At 58.4% G+C, this 18,201-nt stretch overlaps 1 protein-coding gene across 3 annotated transcripts; it reads right to left on the bottom strand.

The window, feature by feature from the left end:
* Nucleotides 1-18,059, bottom strand: HIP1R (huntingtin interacting protein 1 related). Of its 3 annotated transcripts, XM_065692339.1 has the most exons (32): nucleotides 17,829-18,046; nucleotides 13,338-13,401; nucleotides 12,792-12,934; nucleotides 12,251-12,307; nucleotides 11,940-12,020; nucleotides 11,744-11,820; nucleotides 11,252-11,313; nucleotides 10,092-10,232; nucleotides 9,090-9,147; nucleotides 8,919-8,994; nucleotides 8,589-8,726; nucleotides 8,444-8,502; nucleotides 8,298-8,370; nucleotides 7,774-7,957; nucleotides 7,611-7,699; nucleotides 7,220-7,336; nucleotides 6,672-6,773; nucleotides 6,277-6,471; nucleotides 5,911-6,058; nucleotides 5,542-5,628; nucleotides 5,133-5,240; nucleotides 4,637-4,773; nucleotides 3,918-4,028; nucleotides 3,748-3,806; nucleotides 3,413-3,443; nucleotides 3,212-3,274; nucleotides 2,761-2,861; nucleotides 2,156-2,261; nucleotides 1,333-1,456; nucleotides 1,148-1,209; nucleotides 798-986; nucleotides 1-705 (listed from the first exon to the last, which is right to left on the bottom strand). In XM_065692339.1, exons 1-32 carry the CDS (start codon nucleotides 17,919-17,921, stop codon nucleotides 667-669), a joined length of 3,174 nt encoding a protein of 1,057 aa, XP_065548411.1. In that variant the 5' UTR covers nucleotides 17,922-18,046; the 3' UTR covers nucleotides 1-666. The 3 variants fall into 3 exon arrangements, with proteins under 3 accessions (XP_065548411.1, XP_065548412.1, XP_065548413.1); XM_065692340.1 differs by lacking the exons at nucleotides 1-705; nucleotides 798-986; nucleotides 1,148-1,209; ... (5 more) ...; nucleotides 3,748-3,806; nucleotides 3,918-4,028 and having other exon boundaries at nucleotides 4,682-4,773; nucleotides 5,562-5,628; nucleotides 17,829-18,058; XM_065692341.1 differs by lacking the exons at nucleotides 1-705; nucleotides 798-986; nucleotides 1,148-1,209; ... (7 more) ...; nucleotides 4,637-4,773; nucleotides 5,133-5,240 and adding an exon at nucleotides 5,263-5,476 and having other exon boundaries at nucleotides 5,562-5,628; nucleotides 17,829-18,059.
* Nucleotides 18,060-18,201: the final 142 nt, after the last annotated feature.

Below are 18,201 nucleotides of genomic sequence, written 5' to 3' on the forward strand. Positions count from 1 at the left end.
CGCATCAGTAATTCCTTATTGCTGCAGACTCCTCCATCCCCTGGCTCCCATTGGCCACGGTTGGATTTAATTCTGCTACGTCTCTTAAATACAAAACAGAACGCAACTGATCCCGACAGTGCTGTGGTGCTAAAAAATAGAACAGGACAACACAATGGTTGCGTCCTTATTGCCAGTGTGTGCGCCAGTAGCTGCTTTTTCCCTTTACAAAAGCCCTGCTCCGTGTGCCGGTTCAGGCTACCGTCTCCCTCTCCATCGAGGGGCCGATCCCACGCCGAAACAGAGTCCCGTTATTCCTCAGGCTGGGAAAGGGGAGTTAAAAAAACGGTTGCAAGAAAAGCCCAAGTTTCCTACTTTAAAAACAGCTCTTGGAAAGGGTCCGAGCAGTACAGTAGAGAGCTACAGGTACTTCTAGTGCTGATTGATAGAGTCCTTACAAAAGAATATAACCCAAACGAGCCCCAAATTAAATTAACCTGGAGGAGGAGGAGGGGGCCGGGGGAGCCCCCCCCAAATAGATAAAAATCAAGTGAAGAAAAATACAAATAAAAATAAAGAATTCCTTAGAAAACTCCAGTTTTCCGGGCGGGAGGAGGGCCCGGCGCAGGAAGGCACACGAGCGCGAAGGCAACGTGAGCTGGTGGATGGCTACCCAGCCAGCCCCTGTTAGACGTGAGGTGGGTACGGGCCGGCGTCTCGCTGGGGCTGAAATGAGAAGAGGGGAGACACCAAAATACCAGTCCCTGGCGCTGTGAACACCCTCCCCGGTGTGTATTTAACCCCCCCCCAGGACCTACCTCCCCATGTGCGGGTTTCTGAGCCAAGGGGGGCTTCTTGAGGATGCCCTTCCTAGGGGCTGGTGCTGGCTTTGCCTCCCCATCCTCTTCCGTGTCGTAGGTCCCGGCCAGGGCATAGTGCTGCTTCCTCAGCTCACCCAGGCGCACCCGCTCGCCCTCCAGGCGCTTCTCCAGCTCCAGCACCTTCACCTGCAGCCAAAGAGCAGCCCTGGGTCCTGCGCATCCCAGGGCCGTGATCCCCACCAGCAGCAGCACCATGAGGAAGGTGGTAAGGAAGGGACCGCCCACAATGTGCAGGTCCAGATCAGGACCTGAGGCTGGCAGCACCAAATCCACCTTCACGTCCGTACCTGTGTTTCCATCTCTTCCTTCTTCAGCTTGATGAGGGACATGCCCGAAAAGTCCATGGTGTCTGCGGAGAAAAGCAAGGGTCCTCTCTGAGCACACCCTCCTCACATCCCAACGCACAGTTGGCTGAACACAGCCAGAAAGGGATTTGCGGGGGGTTTCTCCCCTTTCCTTGCCAAACCCTCACCTTTCTCCTCAATCTGCTCTTGCCCTGACTTGGTGGAAGCCACCACGTTGGCTGCCATCTCATTGACGTTGCGGGAGCACTCCTGGAGCTTGCCCAGGTTCCTGCTGCTCTTCTCCGCTTTTACCTGCAGAGAGCAGAGACCACATCAGGATGGACCTCGGATGTGACAACCTGGGGGTGGAACGGATGGACAGACAGATGGACACCCGCTTATCCTTGCTGATCCCATCATGGCCAAGCAACATGACCTGTGCGAGCCCTGGGGCACCAACCCAGCTCTGCTCCCATGGGAGCACACACGGATAAACAGCATCAAGTGAAGGCAGAGCTATTCTTTTTTTAACCATGCTCTTAATTTTGAAGCCATCTGTTGTAAAAACCCCCTGTGGGTCCTCCTCCCCCAGCCTGCCTCCCTGTTTGCTCATGGAAACCTCTACCCATCACCACCTTTCCTGTGGGTGTGGGTGAAAGCAAGGACCAAACTAACTCCATCATTGTCAATGCTGGCTCCCGCAGGTGCTTAGTTGGGGTTTCTCATTAATAATTAACATCTTCTTTACATAAGCAGCGTGACAGGAGGTTTGACACATCTCCATTTCCAAGGCAAGGTGTGGGAATATTAATGCAGGTGAAAACAGACGGATTAAAAGCACAGACTGACTCTGAAATAGGAAGAGCTTCCCTTCCTCCCTGCTCCGGGAGCAGGCTGCAGGACCAGTGGGTAACAAACCCCTGCCTGAGAGCATCCATGGGACAACACTGTAGGAACAAAATGCCTTCAAGCTCTAGGAGCTGCATGCAGGAATGCTGTTGGGATACTCACCTTGGAGGCAGCTACGAGCTGGGCTGTGCTGGCAGCGATTTCATGGGAGCAGACGATGAGCTCTTCGTATTTGCCCATGTGCAGGACAACTCTGTCTGCTGACTCCCTGTGGTACGGGTCAGAAGGGACACTGTGTTTGATCCTTACCATGCACCTTAGAAACCAGCATCAGACCCTGAACCAGCAGCTTTGCCTGTAATTATTCAAAGCTCCTTTACAACGCGGTTACTCAAAGCCCAGATGGAGATGCTTCGGATAGGTACAAAGCACCAGCAGAGGCAGGACCGTGTGTCCACAATGACGTGGGTGAGGTTTTTAAAGGTTTATCCAAAACCACCCCCACTGGCACAGGGATACCCTGCACCAATCCCAACCTCCCCATCCACAACCATCTGAGCAGGAACTTGGGCATGGAGTAGTCGATTGAAGCAGCTTTGCAGGCAGGAACTGGCAGCCCCTATTTCACTGACCCAAGATGCTCCGTAAGGAATCAGCAGTAACGCTCCAGGCAGACTCAGCTGCATGGCACAGTTTGGGATAGTGGGTGATGGAGAAGCACGGGCCAGCCCCAGGCACAGCCATAGCAGAGGTCCCCGGGTACCTACACGAGCTGCGTGGCTCCCCATCCCACCGCCTTGGAGGCAGAGATCAGCCCTTCGGTCCAGCGCGAGTTCTTGGCATAAAACTCCTGAGTTGTTGCTGCCCCCTGTTGTTACGAGAATATTATGGCCTGGATTAACTTGGTTCTTACATACAACGTTTAGATCCATAAATCCATATAAAATATCCATATAATACATGACAATATAGAAATCCATCTATAAAGCCATAAAGCAAGGGACTGGCAGCATTTCTGTGCCTTCAGGCAATACTTGACGGCCTGGTTAAATACATACCAATAAAACAAGCATTAGAGCTGCAAGCCCGCAAGATTTGGGCTGGATTTAAAACACACAGATTTAGGCCATTGTCTTTAGACAAACAAGGCTTTACAAAGGTGACAGTGATGTGTGCAGAGAGCACGGGGCTGAGCAGCCCGTCTCCAGAGAGACTTACCCGGCCACTTTCTACTATCTCCTTCTGTAGGTTCGTAGATGTCATTACAAGAAGTCTAATGGCCTGGAACGAAGAGAAAGAGGTTCTGAGGTTTGGAAGAGAAAGAGGTTCTGAGGTTTGACAGGGATTGGGTTGATGCTGCCAATGGGGGGAAGTTACAGTTCTGCTTTGATGCCCCAGCTCAGTTTGTGCAGCACTCACCTTCATGAGATCCGTGCAGGAGTTCAGAATCCTGCAGGGAAACAAAGAGGAAGCATTCAGCATCCTCCAGTGCTGTGTCCCAGTTATGAAATGGGTCTATTCTGGAGGCCAGCCAGCCTGCAGGTTACTTCTAAGCAGCCCACAGAGCAGCTGTGAACAATGGGCTTAGACATGCAAGACCAAGGTCCACCCTTCTAAAGAGGATGTCGTGCTCAGCATAAGGACGATGCAGGATCGGGTTGCAAATGGGGCTTTGGAGCAGAGCACAACCCAGGAGGGTATGGGCATAGACAGAAACCTCCCATGGCTGCCACATGCCACCCCGCAACACTCACCGCTCATTCACTTCAAGCTTAACACCAGAGCTCTCGTTTCTGGCCTGGCTCATCATCTCCTGGTGGGAAACACAAGAGGGAAGTCGGATGCTACATTGCAGGGTGGAGGAGAGATGGATGCTTTGCTGCCCCAAGGCACCAAAATGGTCCATCCTGCAGCTTCGTCTCACCTCTATCCTCCTGACAGCATCCTCAATTGCCTCGGAGGTGGAGGCCATCTCCTTCTCAACCATGTCCCCCAGCTCTTCTTGCTTGACGTCCAAGCTCTTGGGCCTCAGCTCCTGCCGAAGGAGGCAGAAGTCACCAGGAGGTTTTAGGCAGAGAAGGGAATATTTGTGAGGAATAACACCAAAGCGAGGCATCCCACTCCTTTTTTTCCCCTTAGATAAATAAAGCTGCAGGAGCAGCCTCCTGCAGACCACAAGGGTGAAGGCACATGTGCAGCAAACAAGGCACAGGGTAAGAAATGCCCCAAATCAAGGTGACAAAACTCCATCACAGGAGCAGTTTTGACAGGGCAGAGCTCCAGAGGGCTCCAGAGAGCTACGAGCCTTTGAATTAACAGTGGTTCAATGGAAAAGACAAATGGATAACCTGTGGGTATGCGGCACAAGCCACCCCAAAGAGCTCACTCCAACCCAGCATCCTTGGACTGCTTCAGAGATTTCAGCTCTGGACTATGGGAAATGCCATAGAAGCCATGGGTTTGGGTATCTTTCTGTAGAAAGAAGCTGTCCATCAAGGTGCAGCCTGAGCAAACTCCCACCTTGACAAATGGAGGCAACATCCTCCTGCATTAAGTGCCTGCTTTGACTTCCCTTTGGGAAACACCCATGCCAGCGATCCCACCCTGCCAGCCCCGATGGGTGCAATGGGCTCCATCTCCTACCTGGGCCAGCTGCAGGACCCCTCGCAGCGCCCGCCGCACGCCCCCCAGCTCAGCACATCCCAGGGTCTGCTTGTCCCTCAGCTTGCCCAGGTAATCCAGGCTCTGCTGCCCACAGTCCCGGCACGTCTCTGTCAGCCCTGTGCAGAGGATGCGTTGGTGACAGGTCCCTCAATGGCCAATGGGTCCCTCCACCCCATCCCCACCACCCTTATCTTCCTCCTCCCCTCACTGATGGGGATGATGCCACACATCAGTGGCATCCAGAAGTTTATTGCAGAAGAGGATAAATCCGTTTCCATGAGCGAAGTAACAACCCTGGCCCAGGAAGGGGCACCAGAACACAGGGAATGCTGGGGAGATAGGACCATGCTGCCCCCAGGGAAGACCTGCCCCATAACCAGCCCCTACCAAAGGATGCTTTGGCACGGCAGCCCCCCCATAAAACTCCACAAGCATAAAGAACCCCCAATATGAAGTGCCCATGCACAGCACTCACGGTCAGCGTGGTCAGTGGGAGCCAGATGGGACGTGGCACTGCCATTCACAATGGTGTCGGCCGCCAAGTGTGCAAAGAGGGCCAGAGCCCCCACCAGCCCCGCAGCATCTGATGGTGAGATGATGCGCTCAGGTGCTGCCAGCCCAGGGCACCACTCGCCATGGCCTGGGGGCTTCAACCTGCCCCTGAACACACTCAAGGGTCAATACAAGAGCTTGGAGAGGTTGGTATTGACCTCACCAGCTTGCAGGTTGCTCCTTGGGCGAGCACATAGGAACCCACCCGCTCCATCCCTCCATCACCAGGGCACTGCACGCTTGCTGATGGCCCCTTCCAGCTGGGAGCTGCTGGATGTATGATAACAAGAAGCAAGGTGCAAGCGATGCCACCGGTCCCCAGCCCCAGGTACCTGCCATGGAGGCCACGTACTGCGCGTGCCCGTTCTCCAGGGCATCCGTGGACTCCAGCGCTGCCTGCGCCCGGCTCAGCAGGTAATCTGCAATGAGTTTAGCTTCGTTAGTGCCTGAACGAGCACGAGTGCCGACTCCATGAGGCACCATGGAGTGGAAGCCAAGACAGCTCAGGTCCTTGTGGCCCTGGCCTGGGAACAGCGCTAAAATCTGAGCAAAACAGTGCTGAGATTAGAGCTAAAAGTTCATTACAGGGAAATCTGACCCCAGTCTCCTTGGGTGTAGTATTTGGTAGGGAAAAAAGGCCTGGGGGAAGCTGAGAGGCAGTGCTATCTGGGTTGCAGGCCCCATGGTCAAGTGGGACGTACCTGGGGAGCTGGTGCAGCGGATGTGCAGTGGATCATCCAGCTTGGCCACGGCGTCCTGGAGGATGTCCTCTGCCTCCCGCACCGTCTGCTGCAGGATGATGAACTGCTCGTCCAGCAGCTTCTGCTGCAGGCTCTGCTCCTGGTTGCTCTGTGGGGTGTGAGGAATGAGCAAGTTGCATTAACTGGGACACAGGACCCCTATCACCACCGCCCCATCACCATCACATCCCTTGAGAGCATCTTGGCAGGATAAGACCCGAGCATCCCATTATTGCTGCTGCAAGTCACATCCCACTGGCTCCACCAGCGATGGCTGGTCTGAGCTCCCCAACTGCTCAGCACCCCCAAGGACGTCTCACTCCATACCTTCTCCAGGAGCCTGCCCTGCAGCTCTCGTATCTCCCTCGAGGTCTTGTCCGCCTCCTGGCTCAGCTGCAGCTCCTTTTCCTCGATGAGGCCACGTGTGGAGAGCAGCTCGTGCTCCTTCTCACTCACCGACCGCCTCAGCACCTCCTTCTCAGCGTGCAGGGCCTCCACCTGAGCACTGAGCTCTGTGCCTGCCTGCCAGCGGGACCAGGAGACCCCTGTCACTCCCCTGTCACCACGTCATGAGCCCAACAACTACACAAGGGGGAGCTGAGGACGTGCCCAGCTCCTGACCCTGATGGGATGGACCCACATTCAGCCCCAGTGACATCGCCTTGAGCTGCTGCTCGCTGTGTGATGGGGATCGGGGCACATCCTGCACCCCAGCCTCGTACCTGCTTGGCGTGGCTGAGCGAGCGCTGCGCCTGCTCCAGCTCTTCCCGCCGGGCATCCAGCTCCTGCCGCAGCTGCTCCATCTGCAGGCTCTGGTCCTCCAGCTGCAACCACACGGCCATGGAGCTGCCGGCGCGCTCCAGCCCCGCTTGGCACCGGCGCGCAGCCAGCGCAGCAGCAATGAATCCGGACGTGTTTTGCAGGAGGGGTTTTCAGGATATTGGGGGGGTTTCTCCTTTCCCCAGGGCAGGAATTTTGGGAGCAGCCCCCAGCGAATAAAAGCACCCAAACCCATTAATTTGCATCGTGGCATTTTCTTGGGGGAAGAAAAGGCAGATTTGGGCAAGAGGGAGTGCAGCATGCATTGAATAACACCTTCGTGAGGAGCCAGCGCAACTCCTTCCAGGGTCAGGGACTGACATCAACCACCGCCTCTACCCCTTGCACCCAAACTGTGTTTCCCAGGCTGGGAAGGGCCCCATGGCAGGGAAGGATGCAGGACTGTGAAGGGCCCCATGGCAGGGAAGGATGCAGGACTGTGCCGGCTCACCTTCATCTCTGCCTCTCGCTTGACCTGCTCCACCTGAAAGGCCAACTGCTCCTTGACACGCGCCACCTCCTCCTGGCTCTGCTGCGTGACCGTCAGCTGCTTGGCAGTGTCGGCGTTCTGCATGGGGACGTGGGGTTTACCGGGCATCAGAGGGGGGATCCCACCATAGCCACGCTCATTCCCATCGAATTCCGGCTCAGGGGACACCTCCAAGATGCCTTTCTCATGGCATCTGAGATGCTGACCGCTTGTGAACACGAATTCAGGAGGTGTCTCCCACCCAGTGCTCAGAAGTGCCTGGGTGCAGGATGACGGCACCAACACGGGATAGGGCTGGGCAGAGGGATGAAGGCAGCAGTCAGTCCCTGCCAGGCACGAGCAGCAGCGTTACCTTCCTGAGGAGCTCAGCGTGCGTGTTGATGAGCTCGCTGTGCTTCTCCTTCAGCTTCGTGTAGCGGATCTCGGTGGCGGTGGCTTTCTCTGAACAGGGCGAGAAAGCATCAGCACCGGTGCTGAGGACACCCCGTGGCCCACGGCTGTTGCAGGGCACCTACTTTCTGCCTCGGCGCAGAGCCGCTGGGACCTGTCGCTGTCCTGCTTCACCCTCTGCAGCTTCTCCAGCTCATCCCGCAGCTGCTCGTTGTCCACCAGCGCCTTCTGCTTCTGCTTGCGCTGCTCCTCCACTTCTCCCTCCAGGCTGTTGACCTGCGCCTTGAGCTGCGTGATGTACCGCTGCGCCTGCGGGGCACCGGCAGCGCTTGGGCACTGCCAGCACCAACCAGCCCTCCCCGGCATCCCCATCCCAGTGCCTGGCTGTGACTTGGGCAAAGCTGCTGTGAGATGCATGGGAAAGCTCTGCCCTCCTGCTCCATCCCCGCTGCTAACAGATAACACGGGACAGGCCTCACGTGCCTCCATCCCATCCCATCAGGAGCTGGGTCCTGGCACTGGGAGAGGCCTAGAACACAGTGCTGAGTGCCAGGACTCTGCTCCTGCTGCATCCCATTGGGGTTTCAACACTACAGCACCCAAAAGCACCCCGCTCTCCCGCACCGGCTGCTTCCCAACAGGGCTTTACCTCCAGTTTAATCTTCTCCATCTCTGCGCGGAGCACGTCCACCTCCTTCTTCAGGCTCTCGATCTGTGCATCCCTGCAGGGAAAAGGCAGGTTGGTCTCATGTGGCAGTGGCCACCCCACCGGCATCACCACTGGACCCCCCATACCTGTCATCCCGAATGCCATTGGGAGGCCCAAAGGTTTGGTCAAATAGATCCGAGGTGACCTGGAGAAGACGGAGGGTGCCGAGCTGAGCCGGGCTGCGGGTGCCTGCGTCCTCCCATCCCCGGGTCCCCATCCCCGGGTCCCCACCTGTGGCTCCACGGTGGAAGCTGTGCTTATCTCAATGAGGTTCTCTGGCTCCTCATCCTCGGGGGCTTCCTCGGGGATGACAACCACAGGCTTCACGTGCTCGGCCAGTGCGGATGCCCGCAGGAAGTTCGGGGGGCTCTATGGGGACGAGATGCTGTGATGGCATCACCTGGGGTTTTGGGAACCACTGCAGCAGCACAGCAAGAGAAGGGAGGCAGCCATCCCTGTGCTGCTGTGTCCTCGGACACTGAACCCACCCATGGGGACACCCTGATCCCACAAGCTCTCCAAAGCATCGCACACAAGCACCACATGGAAATCCTGCCGTACCTCTGGCAGCCGCGGGATCTGGATGAGCCGCTTGAAATACAGCATGTCCGATGCCTTCTTAAAGAAGTTTTTGAGGCTGGAGAGGGGGGAAAGAAGCACTGCTTGTAGAGGAGGTAGGGGGGGAATGGCAGCGAGGAGGGGACCCCAGCATCGCACTCAGCCATGGGTTACCTGCGAAACTGCTCATGGAAGCGGTCTCGGTGGCCTTGCAGCGTGTCGGCTGGCAGACCTGCATGGGGGGGACAGACATGGCTGATCCAGGGCTGCAAACTCATTCACATGCAGCTGGATCCCTCTGGCTGCCTTAGCCAGCAGGTTAAGGCCAAGTTGGAATGGGATGTGAGAGGTCAGGATGGGAGTGGGATGTCCACATCCCTGGCACAGGGACCAGGGACACAGCACAGGAAGGTGGCTGTGGAAACCCCAAAATACCCATGTGAGGCCCCTTGCACCGCGCTGCCCAGCAATTCCATGGCTGGCAGGCCAAGGCTCATCAGTTTGAATTAACCAAGAACAAGGCCTTCTAATTCCTCCATTTGGGATGTCTACATGGGATGGAGCAGGTCCTCAGGGCCTGGCTGGGATACGGGGACATGACAATGGATGCCTCCATCCACGCGATCCTAATCCCCAAATCCACCCAGAAACCCAAGCTGGGAAAAGACCAGGATGGGGCACGTCCCCAGGACATGGAATTGCTGGAACAAGTCCAGAGGAGGCCACGAGGATGATCAGGGACTGGAGCACCTCCCGTATGAAGACAGGCTGAGGAAGTTGGGGCTGTTCAGCCTGGAGAAGAGAAGGCTGCGTGGAGACCTCAGAGCAGCCTTCCAGTATCTGAAGGGGGCCTATAGGGATGCTGGGGAGGGACTCTTCATCAGGGACTGTAGTGACAGGACAAGGGGTAACGGGTTAAAACTTGAACAGGGGAGGTTTAGATTGGATATAAGGAGGAAATTCTTTCCTGTTAGGGTGGTGAGGCACTGGAATGGGTTGCCTAAGAAAGCTGTGAGTGCTCCATCCCTGGCGGTGTTCAAGGCCAGGTTGGATGAAGCCTTGGGTGGGTTGGTTTAGTGTGAGGTGTCCCTGCCCATGGCAGGGGGTTGGAACTGACTGATCTTAAGGTCCTTTCCAACCCGAACTATCCTGTGACTCTATGGTTCTGTGACTCACAGGAGTGCAGCTTGAACATCAGCTTGACGGCGTAGTGGTAGAGGTGGCTGCAGTCCTGGATGACCTGGATGAGGGGGGCCAGGCGGCACTGCACCGCCGACATCTGCGACACCGCCATCGACGTGTTGAGCTGCCTGAAAACTGGAGGGGGAGCACAGTGAGGTGCTGGCACCGCATCTCTGCTTGATCATTAACTACAAGAGATGTGGCTGTGCCAGGATATGGGATAACCACCGGGGCTGCTGCCTGCCCTGTCCCTGCTGCGCTGGGAACAACCCTCTTCCGGGCAAGAACACCCAAAGGGACAATGGTGGCAGAGGAAAGGGGTGCTCAGCTCTGCCCTGGGTACCCCAACCCCAAACAGGAGGGATTTAACCCCGAAACGATGTAAAGGCTGGGGAAGTCAAAGGGTTTTGCTCTGCTCTATTTAAGCGTGCGAGTAGCCGGGAGAGCATCCCAGGGCAGGGGATGGACCTGCCGACACAGCAGCCTCGCATGCCCCGGCTCGGAAACAGATCCCTTCCCTTGGCAGGAATCCAGCCAGCAGATCCCCTCTGGCTCCTTCCCTGCTCAGCTTTAAAGTATTTATGAATATAAATTCTCTGCACAACTGGGTCAGGAGGAGACGTGGGAGCCGGTGGGAGCACGGTGTCTCCTGCTGTGCCCTGTTTTCCAGGGCAGCTCCGCGCTCCCGACGCGCAGCAGAGGAAGAAACTGCCCCATTTTCAAGCCATCTAAAAATTCCTGGAGAAGGAGCCAAGAGAATCACACATTCCCAAAGGAATTTCAGCAAGGGGAAACGAGTATTTAGAAAGAGGTACAGCCTCTTCCTCTGCTTCAGGGAGATAGAAAGGATTTGGGTAATGCGCATGATTAACATGGTTGTACCAAAACCAAAGAAGAGCCCATTTCAGAGCAGCACTGCTCTGAGAACAACGCTCTGCACTGCTCAGGTGGGCTGAAACCACCACGTTCCTCAAGTGTTTTCCTATAACCACCTCTACAGAGCATCAACAGGGAAACCCAGCTGAGGAATGAGCTCAGAGACCTCCCTGCAGGAGGAGGAAGGAGCTGAGCCTCTGACCTCCGGAACTCCATTCCCGACCAAAGAGCGAAACGATTGCTCAAGAGCCCCTGGGAGGGACCTGCTGCCTCCTCACCTGACTCCGACAGCTTCAGCTCCCAGTCCAGGTAGTCAAACAGCTCCACCGTCAGCTGGAAGCTGCCAAAGAGACCCCAGACCACGTCACCCATCAGCAGAGACATCCTGGCTCCAGCTGCTCACGGTCACTGCAGGTCCTCATGAGGGTGAGGGCTCAGAGTGACAAGGATTTGGGTTGGAAGGGACTTTAAAGCTCATCCAGCCCCAACCCCTACCACGGGCAGGGACCCCTTCCACCGGAGCAGCTTGCTCCAAGCCCCTGTGTCCAACCTGGCCTTGGGCACTGCCAGGGATGGGGCACCCAGCGCAGGTTTGCTCCCTGCAATTCCATTCCTCGCTGCTCTGCGGGTGCAGGAGGAAGCAGGCCCCATCCAAGCAGTTCACAAACCGCCGATGGGTGCCCTGCTCAGGAGCTGGTTTGTTGCAGGATGCGGCCAGCACGGAGCCGGTGAGCACGCAGTGGGCGCTGTGCTCCCAGCAGGACACTCACATGTTGTTCACGTCCGTCCCTGCTGTCTTTTCCAGCACCTCATCCGGCACTTCGAGGCCCGGGGGGAACTCGGGATGCTTTGTAAAGGGAGAGAGAAAACAGCGGTCGCTGTTAATGCTTTTGCTGGGGTGAAACATCGGCCGGGGAAGCCCCGTCCCCCGGCAGGACAGGGCATGGAGGCAGCAGAGGGTCTCACCTTGATGTGGAAGGAGATCTTGACGAGCAGGAGCCGTGTGTAGATGCTCACCAGCTGCCCATACCTGTCATGTAAATGGCCCTGCCAGAGACACAAGGGGAAATGAGGCAGGTCTGAAGTGATACAACCAGATCCAGCAGATCCCACATGTGCCGGCGGCCCTATGGCTCTCACCCATGCATGTAACCATCACCAGCAGGGTCACAGAGGAGGGGTTGTTTCAGGTGGTGCTTTGCCCTGCCTGTGTTCACAGTGGTTTTCACCACCTCCAAACTCCCCAAAAGGCACAGATCTCCTTTCGCCCCACTCACCCATAGGTCCCCTGTCTCTCGGATGTTGCTGCGGTACCGCTGGCAATCCTGGAGGACCTGGGGATAAACCATTAGGAAGGCATTAGGCAGATGCTCTTCCCTGTGAGGGTGCTGAGGCGCTGGCACAGAGAAGCTGTGGCTGCCCCATCCCTGGCAGTGTTGGACAGGGCTTGGAACTGGATGAGCTTTAAGGTCCCTTCCAACCCAAACCGTTCTAGGATCTATGACTGTGAAAACCAGGAGGGATGCGGCATGGTGGGGCTGGCACGGAGCTGGGCAAGTGCCCACCTGCCTGCCCTGAAGCTGGGGAGGACGGATCCAGCCCCTTTTGCTGCTCCAGCTTCGGAAGGAGAAGTTCAAGGCTTTCAATGGCAACCAGAGGCTGGGGCTTTGCTCGGGTTGGTTTCAAAGACAGGAGGCAACAGATTGCTTCACAGCCCCACGGCCTGGGAAAAGCGGCAGGGGCAGGGAGGGGAACCCCCCCTTTGCGCAGAGGGACCTCCCCAGCGCAGCGGCAGGGATGCTCCGCGGGGACACTCACGTTGGGGTGGCCGTCACGGAGCACCTTGTGCAGGACGTGGCAGAACTTCCAGCTGAGGATGGCGCTGCTGGGCAAGGGCAGCCCGATGGCGTAGGACCAGAAGGTGAACGCTCCCTTCTCGTGGTGAGTCCCCAGGATGATCCCTTCGCTTCAGTCAAGGCCAACGGGACACACATAGGAGCAGGGGACAGGCTGGGCTGGGGACTACTCCTGTTCACACTCGTTACAAAGGGGACACACAGAGCGCACCGCAGGCACAGGGATCGCTGACACGATGCTGCACTCACAGATAAAACCCCATTTCTTCTCCTACCCCACTGCAGGGCACACTGGGGCCCTTTGCATTTTATTGCCCAAGAAATGCAATGTTCCTGCACTGCTCTTGTCTGCATCTCCACTGATGGACGAACCTACAAGATGCCAGCCCCCAGCCAAGCTCTGCGTGGGTCTCCTGTCTCCCAAACCTCCCATAGCTCCGGCCCCACAGGGTGAGACCTCACACAGCATCTCCTCTGCACCATCCAGGCGAGCCAAGGGAAAGGATACGTCGGGCATGTTTCTCCTTCACTGGTGCTTCTTGTGTGTTGATGGCTTTGCTGATGCTGATGGCCTGCAAGAGGAGAGGGTGGTGTGACCCCTGCAGCTGGTGCTTTTGGGGAATGCCCTGCATTTTATAACACCTCGAAGCTGTTTGTGACACACCAAAATAGGCTTTTTTATGCACAAAACAACCCGTTAAAAGCCAGAGCCAGGTGGCTACTGACCACACCGCTGATGCTCCTCCTTGACCCTGTCCCAGGAAACAAACTGCTGCATTTCTGCAGCCGGACCCCGGCAGCATCAAAGCACAGCAGCGAGATGCGGCATTCCAGGGTTGTTTGCCTCATCACAAGGAGCCTTTGAACTGGGGAGGAGGGAAGGCTTTTGAGGACCTTCCTTCATCCAAACGCAGTCCCCAGGCACGGAGGGACTGGCAGCCACACTGCTCGTGTAGATGGAGCAAAACCACAGGGCAATGGGAGTGCCAGAACAGGATTATGCATACTTTAACGCGTTTGATCCCAGCACACTTTAAGGTGCAAGTTTATTCCATAGGACGACCCAGAGAGGGGTCGGTTCTACCGAGCTGCTGTGATTGATGAGGATCTTCCTCCTCCTCACCGCGTCCCTACGGACCCCACCGAGCTGCTTCCCCCTCTCCCCAGTGCTGGAGCTGTGCCTGCGCCTACAAGCCCTTGGTCACCCGCAGAGGGAAAAGGTCCCAGCTGGAAAAGCAGGAAGCGGCTCCGCCGCCGGCGCTCGTGCCGGAAGAGAAACCCGGTCCCTCCCTGCAGCCCCACAGGCCACAGAACCCGATAAAACCCGGCAAGCACCTGCTCCGACACAGCCGCTTGTGCCGGGATGCCTCCGAACTGAGGCGCTTTCCTGCGGGAGCAGGAACCCGATGCCCAGCTATCGAGTGCTCCTGACTTATGCAGGAGGAACCCGATGCTGTGCTGAAGGGGAGATGCCAAAGGTGTCCATGCACCAAACCAGCCCCAAAAGAGCCCCAAACAGCTGCACCCACAAGCTGAGCATGACAGCAACGAAACCACAGTGAACGGATCCCAAAAAAGAGAGCCTGTCCCAAAGCGATGAGCCCAGGAAAAGAGGCTGGATTTGCCTTTCCTGCAGCGGGGAAGCCCCGGTGTCACCCTGCCATGTGGGGCCGTACAGCAGCAGCGGAGTTAAGCCGGTGACTTGCTGTAATCCTCTTATCCCCAAAGGTTAATGAGCCTGGAGTGCCCGGGAACAGGCACTTGCAGCGCAACCACCCGAAAGCCTGGAGCTGCTGGAGAGGCTGCATCCTTGATCCTTGGACAGAGAGGAGATGCGCCTGGGGTCCTGAGGGCTGCCAGCACCTCCCAGTGCAACCAAAGGGATGCTTTATCGACAGAAGGCAGAGCTCATCACACACCAGACAGTGACGATGGCTTTGCAAGGCAGGGCTTGGAGACGCACCTTGAGGCAAAGAGCTGCTAAAGGGGTTATTGCATCTTGTGGAGATCCCAACCCTGGGTTTGCACTGCCTGCCTTGTGTGGGAGCAGCACGATGGGCTCATCCCAACACATCAGCGGGATCCAGGCTCCCAGACCCCCGGGGAAGGGACTGCTCCCACATCCCTCGGACAGGAGCTCAGCCACCCAGTCCTGCCTGGTAGGATGGGACTAGGGCTGGGACCCAGTTGGCCTATCCCAAAACCAGGCTGTAATTCCCATTGGTGCTGGTGGTTTTATGGCATTTATGGCCCATAATGTCATTACCAGCCAAAATCCAGCCCCGGAGCTGCTGCAGAGGGTGGTTTCACCTTGGTGATTCAGCACAGAGGTTTCAACTGGGCCATTTTACACCCAGCACAGAGCAGGGGCAGCCCCCAGCGCACCCACAGCACGGCCATGACAGAGACATGGTCCCAAATACACCACGGTGCCACCAAACCAATGCCAACCCCTTGGGGCTGCTGGCCAGAAGGTCCATGAAGAGGCAATGGTGGGCCCAGGGATGGGCATGGGGTGATGCTGCAGCCTGGGATGTGCATGTCCCTGCCGGCTGCTTGGTGAAGCTGGGCTGTGGATGGCTCTGAGACAGGGACAATGACCCTGGCCCGCACATCAGCAGCACACCTGGAGGTGGGCAGGTCCTGGCTGTCACTGCAGGCACACAATCAGCGCTGCCAAGGCTTTCACGCAGGGGGGTCCAACCCCAAAACCTGCCCATCCACGGGCCGCGGTGCACACGGATGCAGCCCCAACGCCTTACTCACAGCCCTCACGTACCAAGCTGGTGACTAAAGCCGGGATCAAAGCGCCCAAATGAAGGAGCAGGGTTTACATCCACCCTTTCTTTCCAGGCTGCTTTTAATTACAGCGTGATCCTCCCCACCCACGGCTCCCCAGGGCCCTGGCATCCCGCAGGAACACAATCCCGGGAGGTGAATGCCGGGTCCTGGCCCAGCGCTTTGGGAGCAGGACACGGAGCTGGAAACCTCCCCAGCGAGGCGGTGCAAGGGCTGCTGGATCAGCTGAACTGCAAACAGCAGCTCCGGAGTTCCCTTCCGATCGCTTCTCCTCCCCAACCCACACCACCCGGCAGTCACACACGCGGTATTCCTGGAGCTCACTGGAGTTTTCACCTCCTTGCTTAAGAAGAGCAGGAACTGGCTGCGGAAAAGGGCAAGTTTTGCTTCCTGCTGCAGGACAGCAGCTCCGCACCTCCCACAGCAGCCGCTCCAAGGGGGATGTCAGCATCACAACACCTCAAAAAGCATCTTAAGGGCAGCCGGTGACCTTCACAGCACCCGGGATCGCACAACCAGGGCCAGCAAGCCCTGCCTGCGCCCACGGGCATCACCCTGGCCTTTGCTGGGGAAAGGAGACGGGGCTCCTGGTTTTGGCAGCATCGTGCTCCAGTGAAGGCACATGGAGGGGACATGGCACTGGTGTCCTTATCATACAAAGGTGACCAGCGGCCATCTCCACAGCTGCTATAATTAGACGTAAAAGGCAAATCAATACCCACATACTGACATTGGAAGAGTTCTGCTCCCACAGGAAGCATTACTACAGGAAACATTAGGATAAAGCTCCTTTAGGACTGTTTTTCACCAGTTTTGGGGGTGGCGAATGTGACCATCAGCCAGCGAGCCCGGGGCTCAGATCCAATGGAGAACAACCACCGGCTCGCCCTGCACGTGGCTCTGCCCATGGTATCCCTGTGACCGTGAGCTCCCGCACAGGGCACAAATCCCACCAACAAGCCCAAAACGCCATGGAAGGGCAGAGGGAGGAGGGACACGCTCCGGCCCTGCCGGCACAGGCTGCCCTTCGGCACCCGAGGCAGCGCTGCCACCACGGGTCTTTATCAGCGGTGCCCGGTGGGACGGCTGAAGGGGATGTGTCCAGAAGGAACCGGAATTGCCGGTTTTCTCGTGTTGCTCCCCAGACCCAACAGGATTCGTTTCCTACCCTGCGCGGCCGAGCAGCACCGTGACCCCGGGGACCGTGACACCTTCGCTGGTGCTCTCCAGGCACAAACCAGCCCAGGGAAGGACCGGGAAGGCAAAGGGGAAAGATACCTGCTATGCAGTCACAGCCTGCAAAACGAGAGTGGCCTGGGGCCGTGTGCGGGGAGGGCACTGTGGGTTTTGCTGGGGCAGCTGGTGAGCCCATCCCTCTGTCCATCCCTGCCCATGCCGTTGGGGTAATAACATCCCACAAGCCGGATGACAGCCGTGTTGGTACCCTGAGCATCACCCACCCCATGGGGGCTGTAGGAAGGGCTACGGGCACCCGCGTCCAAGCCACACACCGCGGGACACAACTTCAGGCCTTGTTTTGACTCTGCCACCCTCCCTGGGACCGGACATCCCGCTCCCCAAGGGCCACTCCACGAGTGGCCCAGAGCCGGTTCAAAACAACCCCCGGTGCCGCTGGGCAGCCCCGGACCGGGACCGGGGGGCACTGAGGGGATGCAGAGATGCCCGTTACCGGTGCGGCGGGCGCCGGGCTCAGCAGCGCTCCCGCGGAGCCAGCAAACTTCCCGTGTTTGCTCATGGCCGCGTTTACCTGCCGATAAGGCCGCGAGGGTGCGGGGCGGGGGGGGGGCACATACACACACACCGCCCGTCCGGGGCTCTGCTGCCCGCTGGGGGGGACGGGACCCGGCCCCAGTGCCCGGCCCAGGGACAGCGGGACGGGCCGGTACCCACGCGGGACCGGGCCGGGGCCACGAAGGGAGGAAGCGATGGGGCAGGTGGGGGCGGGGGAGCGTGCGCCGCACCGGTAGCAGGGACGGACGGACGGACGGACGGACAAACAGCGGCCGCGCCGCCCCACCGGGGGGTCCCTGGACTCAGCTTCCCCCCCGCCAAGCCCCGCGTTCAGCGCGCCCCGAGGGGATGCCCCGCGGAGGGGCCGATCCCCACCACTCCCACCCCAGGTCGGGGCCGGTACCGGGGCCGGTACCGAGGCACCACCACCGCCTTCCGCCGCCCTTGCCTGGTTCTTGTCGAACTGCTCCCGCTCCGCCTCCAGGCTGTGCCCGCCGCGGCGGCTCAGCACCCGCGCCGGCACGCTCTTGATGCTGTTCATGGCGGCCGCGGTCCGGGAACCGGGTACCGGGAACCGGGTACCGGGAACCGCGCTCCGGCCAGGCAGCGCCCGGCCCCGCCAGCTCCTCCCGGCCGCGCACTGCGCCGCGCCGCGCCGCGCCCGAGCACTAGGGCGCCCCTAGCGGCCGCGCCAGGCCCCACCCACCCGCGGCAGGTGGAGCCCTGCCCGCACCCCCGAGCCGGGACCCGGAGCCCGCAGGGGTCCTCCCACCCCGCGAAGCGGCCGACGGGGCGGGGAAGGGGCCGCGGGGTGACGGCTC

This window comes from Lathamus discolor, chromosome 12 (assembly GCF_037157495.1).
Source record: "Lathamus discolor isolate bLatDis1 chromosome 12, bLatDis1.hap1, whole genome shotgun sequence".
Taxonomy (NCBI): domain Eukaryota; kingdom Metazoa; phylum Chordata; class Aves; order Psittaciformes; family Psittacidae; genus Lathamus; species Lathamus discolor.

Excerpts from the sequence above, each read along its gene's own strand:
- HIP1R (XM_065692339.1), bottom strand. The coding sequence starts at position 17,921 with ATGAACAGCATCAAGAGCGTGCCGGCGCGGGTGCTGAGCCGCCGCGGC. Across the intron at positions 6,472-6,671 it reads CGCTCAGCCACGCCAAGCAG|GCAGGCACAGAGCTCAGTGC; the intron begins GTACGAGGCTGG and ends TCCCGCTGGCAG. Across the intron at positions 2,862-3,211 it reads AGATAGTAGAAAGTGGCCGG|GGGGCAGCAACAACTCAGGA; the intron begins GTAAGTCTCTCT and ends TCGTAACAACAG.